At 32.4% G+C, this 12,872-nt stretch overlaps 1 protein-coding gene across 1 annotated transcript in view; it reads left to right on the forward strand.

Moving 5' to 3' along the window:
* LOC111713504 (uncharacterized) overlaps positions 1 to 12,579 on the forward strand; it is a 28,821-nt gene extending 16,242 nt beyond the window's left edge. The window contains exons 9-17 of the mRNA XM_023488371.1: positions 248 to 537; positions 5,181 to 5,259; positions 5,374 to 5,401; positions 5,797 to 5,894; positions 7,140 to 7,193; positions 8,360 to 8,463; positions 9,334 to 9,458; positions 11,871 to 11,946; positions 12,101 to 12,579. Coding sequence (XP_023344139.1) covers positions 248 to 537; positions 5,181 to 5,259; positions 5,374 to 5,401; positions 5,797 to 5,894; positions 7,140 to 7,193; positions 8,360 to 8,463; positions 9,334 to 9,458; positions 11,871 to 11,946; positions 12,101 to 12,208 — 962 coding nt within the window. The 3' untranslated portion in view covers positions 12,209 to 12,579. The remainder of the gene's footprint in view (positions 1 to 247; positions 538 to 5,180; positions 5,260 to 5,373; positions 5,402 to 5,796; positions 5,895 to 7,139; positions 7,194 to 8,359; positions 8,464 to 9,333; positions 9,459 to 11,870; positions 11,947 to 12,100) is intronic.
* Positions 12,580 to 12,872: the final 293 nt, after the last annotated feature.

Here is a 12,872-nt window from a genome sequence, read left to right on the forward strand (position 1 = left end):
GTTACTTTTGTGAAAATGTTTCTTTAAAAGGGTCAAAACCTTCGTTAAGAATATGAGAAAAAAAAATTTTAAATTTAAAATTTAAAAATAATTGAATGTTTTATAAAAATGTTTTTTTTCGTCAAAATTAATCTTTTTAGAATTTAAAAATATAAAATCTCATTTCATGACTTTTCCATTTTAGACAAAAAAGAAAATTAATTTTAAATTGAAGTTAAATAGTTTTTAAAAATAAAATGTTTTTTAGTCTTTCCTGACGGACGAGTTCCCGTGAACGGGAGCAGGCTAGAAGACTACCCCTCTCCGAGAGGAAGGGTGTCCATAAATGACTACCCTTCACCACGAGCAAAAATGTCCATAAATGACTACCCCTCTCCGAGAGGAAGGGTGTCCATCAATGACTACCCGTCTCCCCGGGTCCAGATGTCCAGAAATGACTACCCCGGTCCACCACGACGTCTACAGCTGGAACCTGAGAAAGGATTAGCACGGGCCTTTCCGGTCAACTTTGCCAGCAGTGTTGGTAGCGCACTCAAGGTTAATTCACGCAACATCTAATTGCCACAAACTCAAATTTTTATATCTCTCTATACTTGCAACTCGATGGTGTGAACCTTTGATATTACTAACTTAGACTATTTGATCTAACAGAATTCATGATTTAAAATATCAAAGGTCTCATTCTACAACATTGTAAGTATTAAAAATTACAGTTTGTGTCAAAAAATAGTTTCCTTTATACACTTAATTTTAAGAAGTGTTTGCGTATTTTCAGTCATTTTCACAAACATACTAGAATCCAAGATACAATTCTTATGTAAATAAATTTAAAATCAAAATACCAAAAATAAATACCAAGATTGACATGTTATCTTGATTCACTACAACAAAAATTATCTCGTCACAGCAAAGATATATAGATTAAAACAATGTGAGAAAAAATCGTGGAGAAATTCTTGTTTTTTATCTGTATAAATAAAAATGGTCGATGGTCGTCTCTCATTAAAAAAGACTTGCAAAAGAAATTATTTTTTCAGAATATAAAATCGACAATACCTTATATTGAATATAAACTCGACCATACCTTATATTGTTACTCATATGACGGTTTAAAGGGTTACTCTGAATCATCCATGTAAATGACCCCCCCTCTGGACATACGCCCCTGTTTGTGGTCCCCCTGTATGTTCAGGGAATATAGAGTTTTGGTTTTACATTTACATTACAGCTTATCTTATCTAGATTATGATTGAATTTTCATCGATTAACCTCTTTTTTTTAACATAAAAACTTTATCTTGTTGAAAGCTTTTTAAAAAGTGGCAGAGGCAAACACTGGGGGCTGTAAACATTTCAACAAGTTTAATTAAACTTCTCAACAGTTTGTAACTAATTATTTATTTATTAAATGTGTAATGCATACACCATGAAGGAAATTAACTTTTGTATGAAATCCTTCCGGCAATGTTGTAGGAATACATTCGATATAATTATACATAAACACATAGATTAATAACAACAGACAGAACACTAGATGCCTTCTTCTCAAGATTTAGTGGTTTTTCGTTCACAACAACCCTGAGGCAGAAGCCCAAAGGAGTTCCGCGCAGGCAGAGAGAGAGCATGCGCTGTCTACATGGAACTCCTTTGGGCTTCTGTCGCAGGGTTATTGTTAATGAAAAACCACTAAGTCCTGAAAAGACGACATCTAGTGTTGTATCTGTGTTGTTATTGATTTATGCGCACAAAGTATGCGATCTTATTATAATAAGAACGAATTCTACCATGAAGTGCATTTGCATAATGTTTATTTAAATTTTTTTGGGGACTCCAAGATTTACGTTTTACTGAGAATGAACAAAAGCCTTGACTTTAATTGACCAAAAATGTTCATAAAATAATGTATGGTTCACATATAAGCATTATGAATACTCCATGAGTTGTTAATTCAAAAGATTTTCAATTAGAGATAATGACAATGATAAAATGATAAAAATGATAAAATGTTAAAATGATAAAATGATAAAATGATAAAAATGATAAAATGATAAAATGATAAAATGATAAAATGATAAAAATGATAAAATGATAAAATGATAAAAAGGATAAAATGATAAAATAATAAAATGATCAAAATGATAAAATGATAAAATGATAAAAATGATAAAATGATAAAACTGATAAAATGATAAAAATGATAAAATGATAAAATGATAAAAATGATAAAATGATAAAACTGATAAAATGATAAAAATGATAAAATGATAAAATGATAAAATGATAAAATAAAATGATAAAAATGATAAAATGATAAAAATGATAAAAATGATAAAATGATAAAACTGATAAAAATGATAAAATGATAAAAATGATAAAAATGATAAAATGATAAAACTGATAAAATGATAATGATAAAATGATAAAACTGATAAAATGATAAAAATGATAAAATGATAAAAATGATAAAATGATAAAATGATAAAATGATAAAATAATAAAATAATAAAATTATAAAAATGATAAAAATGATAAAATGATAAAACTGATAAAATGATAAAAATGATAAAATGATAAAAATGACAAAAAGGACAAAATATATTTGATATTATTTGTGAAGAACATATTCAAATAATTACTGTTTACTATAAATTGATGCATGTTTTGACTTGAGATGTTAATTAGAGTTTTAGAGTTACACGAGGGGAGGAAGGCAAGCCACAACAATTTATCGTCCGATCCACATTATCCTCATTTTGTTGCACGAACCACCTCGCCTCGTCCTTCGATTATTATGTGTTTCAAAGTTTCCAATTCTCGAAGCCAAAACTATTTTTAAAAATCTGGCCACATATTGATGGCAATGATTACATCCATATTCCATGCTGAAATCTTTAAACCCGTGAGAATGATGCCAAATTTTGTTTAGGTAAAACTTAAATAGCAAAATAAATATCATCTTCTACAAGGAAACAAAATTAGATGGTTTTGCACTATAATGAACAAAAATATTGAATTTCTATAACTCGGAATTAATTGCGGCATTCTATACCAAGAATATCTAAAAATGCGCTAGAGAAAGATAGCCATTTTTAAGGACATTATACTTAAAAACTTTGGTTCAAATGAAACTTTTTTTTCGTTTTACAAAATTCAATATCATTATGCCCTAACGTGACCTGATTCTTAAAAAATATTTTTATCTGGGAGGATTAGGCACTTAAAGCGCTCTTTAGCGTATGGATGTTATAGTGCTATTTGTCCTGCCATGTGTAGATGTGAGTGCTATGCGTCCTGCCATGTGTAGATGTGAGTGCTATGCGTCCTGCCATGTGTAGATGTGAGTGCTATGCGTCCTGCCATGTGTAGATGTGAGTGCTATGCGTCCTGCCATGTGTAGATGTGAGTGCTATGCGTCCTGCCATGTGTAGATGTGAGTGCTATGCGTCCTGCCATGTGTAGATGTGAGTGCTATGCGTCCTGCCATGTGTAGATGTGAGTGCTATGCGTCCTGCCATGTGTAGATGTGAGTGCTATGCGCCCTGCCAAGTGTAGATGTGAGTGCTATGTGCCCTGCCATGTGTAGAAGTGAGTGACATGTGCTCTGCCACGTGTAGATGTCATTGCCATGTGCCCTGCCACAAGTAGTAGATGTGAGTGCTATGCGCCCTGCCATGTGTAGATGTGTGAACCAAGTGCCATCCCACATATAGATGTGAGTGACATGTGCTCTGCCACGTGTAGATTTCTGAATGACATGTGCCCTGCCACATGAAGAAATGGCAGTGTCATGTGCACTGCCATGTGTAGATGTGAGTGCCATGTGCCCTGTCAGGTGTAGATGCAGAAACCGGTTTTATCTTTCTCTGCAGACACTCGTAGCCTCGTAATCCTTTCCTTCTTTCATCTAGAAGTTTAAAACTAAATTAAGTTTTCTCTAATCTGATATTTACACAGAAAAGGATTAGTTTCAAAATTAAATTTTTACCTGATTAAAGGCTAAATTCTAAAGGTTGACTGTACTTTTTGATGGATTTTAGAACAGACCTAAAAAAATATATTAAAATTTATTATGCCTGACGTTGTAGCGGTTGAAACAAATGTGCTTATTTTGACCAGATCAAAGTCAAACTTCTAAAATCTTAAGGTTAGCTTTTTTTCTTTCTTTTTTGCATTTCAGAACAAACCTAGAACAGTCCCATTAATGATTAGGCAATTGCATGTTAAAGCGGTATAAAGGCATTATTTTTTGTTAATATACATGGCGTCAGAGATTATTTCAGCCAATGGATAATAAAAGTTTTTCTCTCCATAATTTTCAAAAAAAATATTTGCTTAATAGTGAATTTAACAATAAGTTGAGTTATAGATAAAAGCAGGGGCTTATACATGATTAAGTATAGGGAGAGCGACATGACACTTTTTCTTTCCACGGGGGTCCATTGAGGTCTGAAACTTCATAAAAATCAAAGATTTCACTTGTACGGGGGGTGGCAGAGTTCCCATACCCCCACCCCCTGTATACGCCCTTGATAGAGAACCTGGACCAGGAGATTTTTTATAACACTTTTTTCCAGCACGAATGTACTTTAAAAGTGTATTTTTATTTGTCACTGTAAAAAATACAAATGTGTTCTCAATGTTCTGCATTATTTTTTTTAAACCGACAGACCGGCTATGTTACGTAAGGTAGTTAAACTGAGTATGCAGTGTTGTGGACAAATTCTTCAGGATTCATTTGAGTCATTAAAAACTATAAATAATAACACAAAATTGAACTTATTTCACTGTTATAATAAGCACTTTATTATCACTATTATTGAAAAAAATTTCGGACACACTTTTGACGTGAGAAAACATGCTGCAGTGAGACTGTACAAATTCTGCGTTCTCATCTATTGTACTAGAATCTATTTGGTTTTAGCCAATATTCTTACTCGGAGTTTAAATATGTCAAACTATTTTTGGTAAATTTTATCTTAGTTCAAACCAGGTCAAAAAACTCCGAAACTTTCAAGTATCTTTACATATCAAATAAGTCAAACCTTACAAAATATTTCATATTTTCCGTTTGAAGAAAACATATTTGGAAAAAAACAATTTTAAAAATTGGAAAGTTAAATAATACCTGTGACAAGGTTTCTAAATACAATTGCACTGATATTAATTAATCATGAATTTTAGGCGAGTTTCACAAATATTAACGGAGTTAGGGACACTCCGGTAGAAGAGTTCAATACTGATGAAGAGAGATTAGTTCAAGGGATTAAATGTGAACGTGAACTGTAAAATATAATTATTTTGCTGAATTTTAATTGTTTTTATGGTTTAAATAATCTAATTTAATTCTATCATGGTTCACGTTAATCTAATTCAGGTTCTAGCAAACAAGAAAACAGAAAAAGGTAATTAAATTATCAAACAATTTTTCAAAAATAATTATAGAATGAGAGTTTGTAACTTTTAAATTGCCGAGGTAATATATATTTTTATCTTAAAAGTCCAGTAAATTCGTGAGTATAAACCAGAAACCACATAGACTAAGTTTTACCAGTTTTCTTATGCTTGCCCTGGCTGTACACAACTCATGTACATACCTATTCTCTAAGGCTATACATCGGTTCAGATTATTTCTATTATTCTACATAGAATCAGACCCCCCAGCCCCAGCCTTTATAGGGTTAAATTTACAAAAGAAGCAATTTTGCGTGTGGGTACAAGAGAACTTGCAGTTTAACTATGTCTCCAGTTCAATAACTAACACAATTTTGACACAATGTTCAAAGATATTATTTCTAAGATGCCCTACATGGATCTGGGTATTCCTTATCTGTCTTGGATTAGTGTTATTGTCTGGATTACTTATTGCTATTGTCTATGGAATTGTAGCAGCAACAGGTGAGCCAGAATATGTCAAATTAATCAAGCTAATCAAATTAATCAAAAGAATATTTCTAACATTTCTTTTTATCTTTTTAATATTCATTTTTCTCTTTTTTCTGTTTGTTCTATTTACGGAATTCACGACAAGAAAAATAAAGAATAGAAAAGAACTAAATAGATTAATGGAGTTTATTTATCTTTTGTGTGGTAAAATTTCTAGATGCTCTAATTATCCTCTCAGACAATTACTTGTTAATTGAGTAATTAGTTGATTAGTGGATTATAATTATTTGATTTTTTTAGTTGATTAGTTAATTAGTTTTTTAGTTGATTAGTTGATTATAGTTGATTATTTTATTAGTTTTTTAGTTTATATAGTTGATTAACTGATTAGTTGATTATTTTATATAGTTGATTAGTTGATTTAATGATTAGTTATTATATTTAACTGTAAATATTCCTTTGTGGTAGAGAGTTTTTCAACTACTTCAAAAAAACTTGATGGTTCTCGGAGATTTTAAATATTCTTCTCAATACTATACAAAAACAACCTTATTATTATTTTATAACAAAAAGATAAAGAAAAAATACATTTAATAACAAATGTTTTTTATTAGTTAATTAGTTAATTAGCTGAATAAACGATTAGTTGATTTATATATATTAGTTGATTATTTGATTAGTTTATATAGTTGATTAGGTGATTAAATGATTAGTTGATTAGCTGTATAAATGATTAGTTGATATATATATATCAGTTAATTAGTTGATCAGTTTATATAGTTGATTAGGTGATTAAATAATTAGTTGATTAGTTTGTATAGTTGATTAATTGATTAGTTAAATATTTAATTAGTTAGTTAGTTCATTATTTAATAAGGTAATTAGTTAATTAGTTAACATTATCGTCAATTAAACAATATGTCGTATTGTTGATTTGTTGAATAATTAAATCGTTAATTGTTCAATTAATTTACACAATCAAGATGCAATGATATAGGGATTAGAAAATTGTATATTTTATTTTAAAAAATCTATTTTCATAAATTTTAAAGTATAGGGTACAGAAATATTTTATCAAAATTTGTCGTGTCAACATATTTTGCTCCTTCATTCTTTATTTTTCTTCTTTTTGTCCTTTCCGACCATTTGAAAAAAAAAAATTTTGTTTGTTTATTATCGGAACCTGAAGAAAAGCTAAATTAGATATATTATATAAATTGAATTTATTTATTTAAACCAAATCTATTAAATTATTAGATGCGAGTTCTTCAAGTCTTATTTCCAGAATCCAGCCTGGTCCAGGGAACAATAGTAAGCTATCTTTCTAATACAAATTTATACATTGTGTCTTCAATTGATTAAATCAAGTTTTTTATTGTTTATTAACTTTTGTTCACACGTGGGGTTTTTAAGTTTGTTTCGTTAACTATTTTTGTTCATTATTTTTGTTTAGTTGTAAACAAGGATTATTTGTTAACAATGAATAACATGCAGTGCAACTGTGCAATGGTTAAAGAAAAACTCAATTTGGACCCAATCAAGGCTAGAATACAAGTTAATTGCAGTTGCGTATACTCTGCGTACATATTGAAACCAGTTTTCTCTGGGTGGAATTTGTAAACGAGAATAGATGTATCAGTGTTCGTTTAGTATCCTGGGAGGTTAAAAGCATTTAATTTTGATAATTTTCTTGCATTTTAACCTTGAACCCAATTAAGATTTTTTTCAACTCACATTCGTTTAATCAAAACGCATTTTCTTAAAAAAAAAGTCATCTTCATAATGTTTTACAAACGATGATCAAGGCCAAATTCGAAGTCTTTAAATGAGTTAACGATGGATGTATAATCAGATTGCCTTGTGATTATTAATAATTAATATTTAAAATGGCACTTTTGTTAACTTCGTTCACACAGATAATGATTACAGTACATTGGAAAAAACCGTTTAATCTTTTTGAAGCAATTATAAACCCTGATTGCTTAATTTTTTATGAATTTGACTGTTTGGATAAATATTATGGAAAATCAATTATTGTATTTAAAGGGACTGTACAGGAAAAATGAAAGTGGGTTAAGCTTCAGGAGTTGATCGATCGACTAATTAGAGTTCTATCAGATGTTCCTGTCTCGAGAAATTGACATAATAATTTAAGTTTAAACAGATCATATTCAGCAAATACGCAACCAATCTAAAAACAAAGATATCCCAGAGGAGCCTGCAAAACTTAGGTCTGCTCATATGTTATTTGAATTTAATAATTCACATTTTAATAGATATACTATATCCCGTGACCAGAACTCCCAGCAAAGGCAGTGCAGTAGTATGATTGTCACGTGCCACCGTCTGTATCACATGATATATCAATTTCTTGAGACAGGAACATCAGATAAAACTCTTATGGGTCTCGCTCAACTCCTGAAGCTCTTAGGTTTCAGCCTATACCCCCTTTATTTTTTCTTTACAGTCACTTTAAGGTCCTTGTAATGACTATGTTGCTCTAACTGAACGCTGGAGACGAATAACTGGGCTTGGACCTTCACAAACAGGAGATCCATTTAATTGTGATCGAGATTTCCAGGTGAAAGAACATTAAATTTGTCTATTAGATGAATAGCTCATCTGTGAGTCTTAATATCATTGCAACCTAATGGCGGAAACCTTTGATATTTTGATCTAACAGAATTCATAGTTTGAAATTTCTAAGGTCAGCAACATTAGGTTGTAAAGATATAGGGATTAGAAAATCAGAGTTTGTGGCAAAGACGAAATTCCTTTGTAACTATTTCGCCAATTGTTCAGGTCTTTCTAGAATAACAACACTATACAATGTATGTACAGTACTGAAGAGCAAGGAAATGGACTTGATTGCCAAGGCACTATTTATTCGCTTAAAATTACATGTCTTTGCATTAATCCTCGACAAGCCAGTTTATCTAATATAAAAAAAATACAGAACCTTCTTTGAATTAATAAAGAATAACCCCCCCCCATCCCCCCACCAATCCCTTCCGCCTTCCATTAAAGACATGTCTCTGCCATTTCATTTTTTCTTTCAAGTTTTAAACGTTTTATTCCTCCTTCTTTGAACTATTTTATCAGACAGATATCATCTCTTTTTCTACTTTGTCCCTTGGGAACTCTTGATTCAAAGAAAGAAAATAAAAAGGTTTTTAAGCTTGAAAAGGAACTTTTTCAAAGAGAATTTAAATTTTGATATGAAAACAAAAAAAGTACAATTTTACATTGATCATAGTTAAAGACAGATTTTAAAAAAACAGATAGACTTGTTGGTGAACAGGGTTACCCACAAAGAATGAGACAACAATGACAACATGCAATTCTTTAGATATAGCGAAACTTTAGTTTGGGTCTTCTGGTTTGAATATAGTTAAAGCGTCATTTTTTACCTTTTTAATTAGCTTTATTCATGCCTACTTTCTGAACTTAGGAGAGATGGTACAGATTTGACGGAGATGCTGGTACTGTCCTGGCTGATCAGTCCAGTCCGCCTAGCTGGGAGGATTGCGGAACCAGTAGGGTGGGTTGGCTAGCAGGCTCACATCCAGATATAAGGTTAGATTAACAGTCAGCGCAGCTGGGATGATTACTACTTACTAGACCCGTAGGGTGGGTTGGCTAGCAGGCTCACATCCAGATATAAGGTTAGATTAACAGTCCACTTAGCTGGGAGGATTGTGGGACCAGTAGGATGGGTTGGCTAGCAGGCTCATATCCAGATATAAGGTTAGATTAACCCTATTCCTGCTGGGGGGGGGGGGCAATTTGACCCCCCCTTTAGTTTTTTTACATAACTCAAAAAGTATTGGTCTGAGGCTGTTGAAATTTTCTGACTTTTCTTACAAACCCAAAGCCCTCCCTTTAGGCCTAAAACCGGGCTTTAATACTAACTGCCTGAGTCCTCAGGCACACTGCTTGAATGACTGCTTTTGCCTGAAACAAACTAAATATTTGTTTTGACCCACTTTCACTTGTCAGATTTTGATAAAATTTAGCTTTTTGGAAAGCCTATGACATAAGGAAAAGGATTGCACAAGTTTTGCGAAAAAAAATTGCAAATTTTTTGCAAACAACCTGTCAAAGGAAATTTGCACATTTTTAGTTTTTCTTCATTAAAAATCAGGTTATTTAAAATTTTGCAAAAATTTTTGCATTTTCAAAATCGCATGGTTAAGGACTTTTCAAAAATGTATAATTTTTCATTTTTTGGACAAATTTTTTTTGCAAACATTTTTACTATATAACTGGATTTTGCGATAAAAAATTCAATTTTTGCAAATTTGCAAATTTTTTTGCAGATTCTAAAAGTAGAGCACAAGAGCTTTCTAATGATGCATCATCTCTCATATTTGGACATAAAACATGGGATTTAGAGGGATAGGGTTAACAGTCCGCTTAGCTGGGATGATTACTAGACCAGTAGGGTTGGTTGGCTAGCAGGCTCACATCCAGATATAAGGTTAGATTAACAGTCCGCTTAGCTTGGAGGATTGTGGGACCAGTAGGGTGGGTTGGCTAGCAGGCTCATATCCAGATATAAGGTTAGATTAACAGTCCGCTTAGCTGGGATGATTACTAGACCAGTAGGGTTGGTTGGCCAGCAGGCATTTATCCAGATATAAGGTTAAATTAACAGTCCGCTTAGCGGGAGGATTGCGAGACCAGTGGCAGTGAGGTTGGTTGGCTAGCAGACTCACATCCAGATATAAGGTTAGATTAACAGTCAGCTTAGCTGGGAGGATTGTGGGACCAGGAGGGTGGGTTGGCTAGCAGGCTCACATCCAGATATAAGGTTAGATTAACAGTTCGCTTAGCTTGGAGGATTACTAGACCAGTGGCAGTGAGGTGGGTTGGCTAGCAGGCTAACATCCAGATATCAGGTTAGATTAACAGTTCGCTTAGCTGGGATGATTAATAGACCCTCGGGGTTGGTTGGCTAGCAGGCTTATATACAGATATAAGGTTAGATTTACAGTCCGCCGAGATGGGATGATTACTAGACCAGTGGCAGTGAGGTGGGTTGGCTAGCAGGCTAACATCCAGATATAAGGTTAGATTAACAGTCCGCTTATCTGGGATGATTAATAGACCAGTGGCAGTGAGGTGGGTTGGCTAGCAGGCTAACATCCAGATATAAGGTTCGATTAACAGTCCGCTTAGCTGGGAGGATTGGGGACCAGTAGGGTGGGTTGACTGCCAGGCTCATATCCAGATATAAGGTTAGATTAACAGTCCGCTTAGCTGGGATGATTACTAAACCAGCAGGGTGGGTTGGCTAGCAGACTAACATCCAGATATAAGGTTAGATTAACAGTCAGCGCATCTGGGATAATTACTAGACAAGCAGGGTTGACTAGCAGGCTTATATCCAGATATAAGGTTAGATTAACAGTCTGCCGAGATGGGATGATTACTAGACTAGTAGGGTTGGTTAGCCAACGGAATTTAATTTGAACCACAGAGACAAAGCTAGTTCTGTATATGGGAAAACTCTGACTCCTCATTTACAGAGAAGTTTACATACAATTTCAGAGTCTATAAGAGAGTCTATAAGTTAGATCAAGAGATCTATAGATTTGCAATTTATTCCAATCCAAGATTTACAGTTTGCTCGAAGGTAAAAAATGTCCATCATTTAGTGTTCTCTAACAAAGCAAACTAATAAATAAATTTCTCGTCTTTTTAAAACTATTTAATTTTCCCCAGACGGGCTTGTCATGCTCAGAGTTTCATGCTTTTCTGATTTTAATTATAAATTACTGGGATTAGGCTCAAGCTTTACTTACAAAATTTCATTAAATTTCATTATAAATTAGAAGGCGGGGAAATAGGGGAATTAATAATTAAAAAAATATTTATTAATTCGTTTCATAGATTTATCAATTATTAATTAACATTCAACCGCGAAATTTAAAAAATGTGAAATGAATATTTTTATAAAGTAAATCCTTACATTGATTGTTGCAGGGATGGAACTGTTAACAGAACATTATGCGTAACTGCCTTTGGTGGAAACTGTGAGGTTAAAATGACCAATGGCCAGGTAAACAATTAAAAAATCCCTTTCCGCCATTTTTGTACTATGTAATCTTTGGAATGTAAACCCTGTCTAATGTCTGCCAATTCTCTGTTATCAATCCGATCAATGGAAGGAAAATCCCTATCCACCAATTATTTTTTATTCCGATCTATTTGAGGTGCGAGGGTGCCCAGATCCCCGTGGAGGAATCTTCTATGTTTATTACCTGCTCCGCCCAGGAATCAGCTGTAACTGGGGATACTGCGCTCTAGGACCGCCATCTTGAATTTTGAACATGTGGGTTTCACACTATTATAATTTTTGAATTGTTGAATTCCACCAAAGAACAAAGAAATTGCTTCTTGCTTCTTACTTCATTTTTATTGCGATGATGTTAAAAAAGATCTTTTATAACAAAAACAAACAGACATTTATTTATTTAACCCCTATGACTTAAGATGCAAATTCATCATCATTTGCAGTTTTGTTCATACACAAATTTTGGAATTTCTTAAAAAATGTTGTTCATCGTTTCTTCTTTATAAAGCATCGGAACTTTTTTTGGCAATAACATTTCCAGGTTTAAACTGTCAAAAAAGTTTTCATAAGCGTGATTCATGTTTATTAAACTTTTATACATTACATTAAATAAACTTATTTTTTCAAGTGAAATGTATGTAATTATATAAAACAAAAAATTCATTTTTTAAATATGCGGCCAAATGATAATTTTGCTCCATTACTTTCATGATCTCTATATTTTAGTCAGATGATGTATATATTTTAATAAGGACTAGCTTATAACTCTTTATACTTGTTAATTAAACAAATAAGATAATTTGTATTGTAAGAAGATGCTTTATCAATATTACAAATCTCTCTGTATCTTTTTTTCCACCTAAGACTAAAGTAATAAAAATTCAAGTTCAAAAAAAAATTCAATTTACTTT

This window comes from Eurytemora carolleeae, unplaced genomic scaffold (assembly GCF_000591075.1).
Source record: "Eurytemora carolleeae unplaced genomic scaffold, Eaff_2.0 scaffold1434, whole genome shotgun sequence".
NCBI lineage: Eukaryota > Metazoa > Arthropoda > Copepoda > Calanoida > Temoridae > Eurytemora > Eurytemora carolleeae.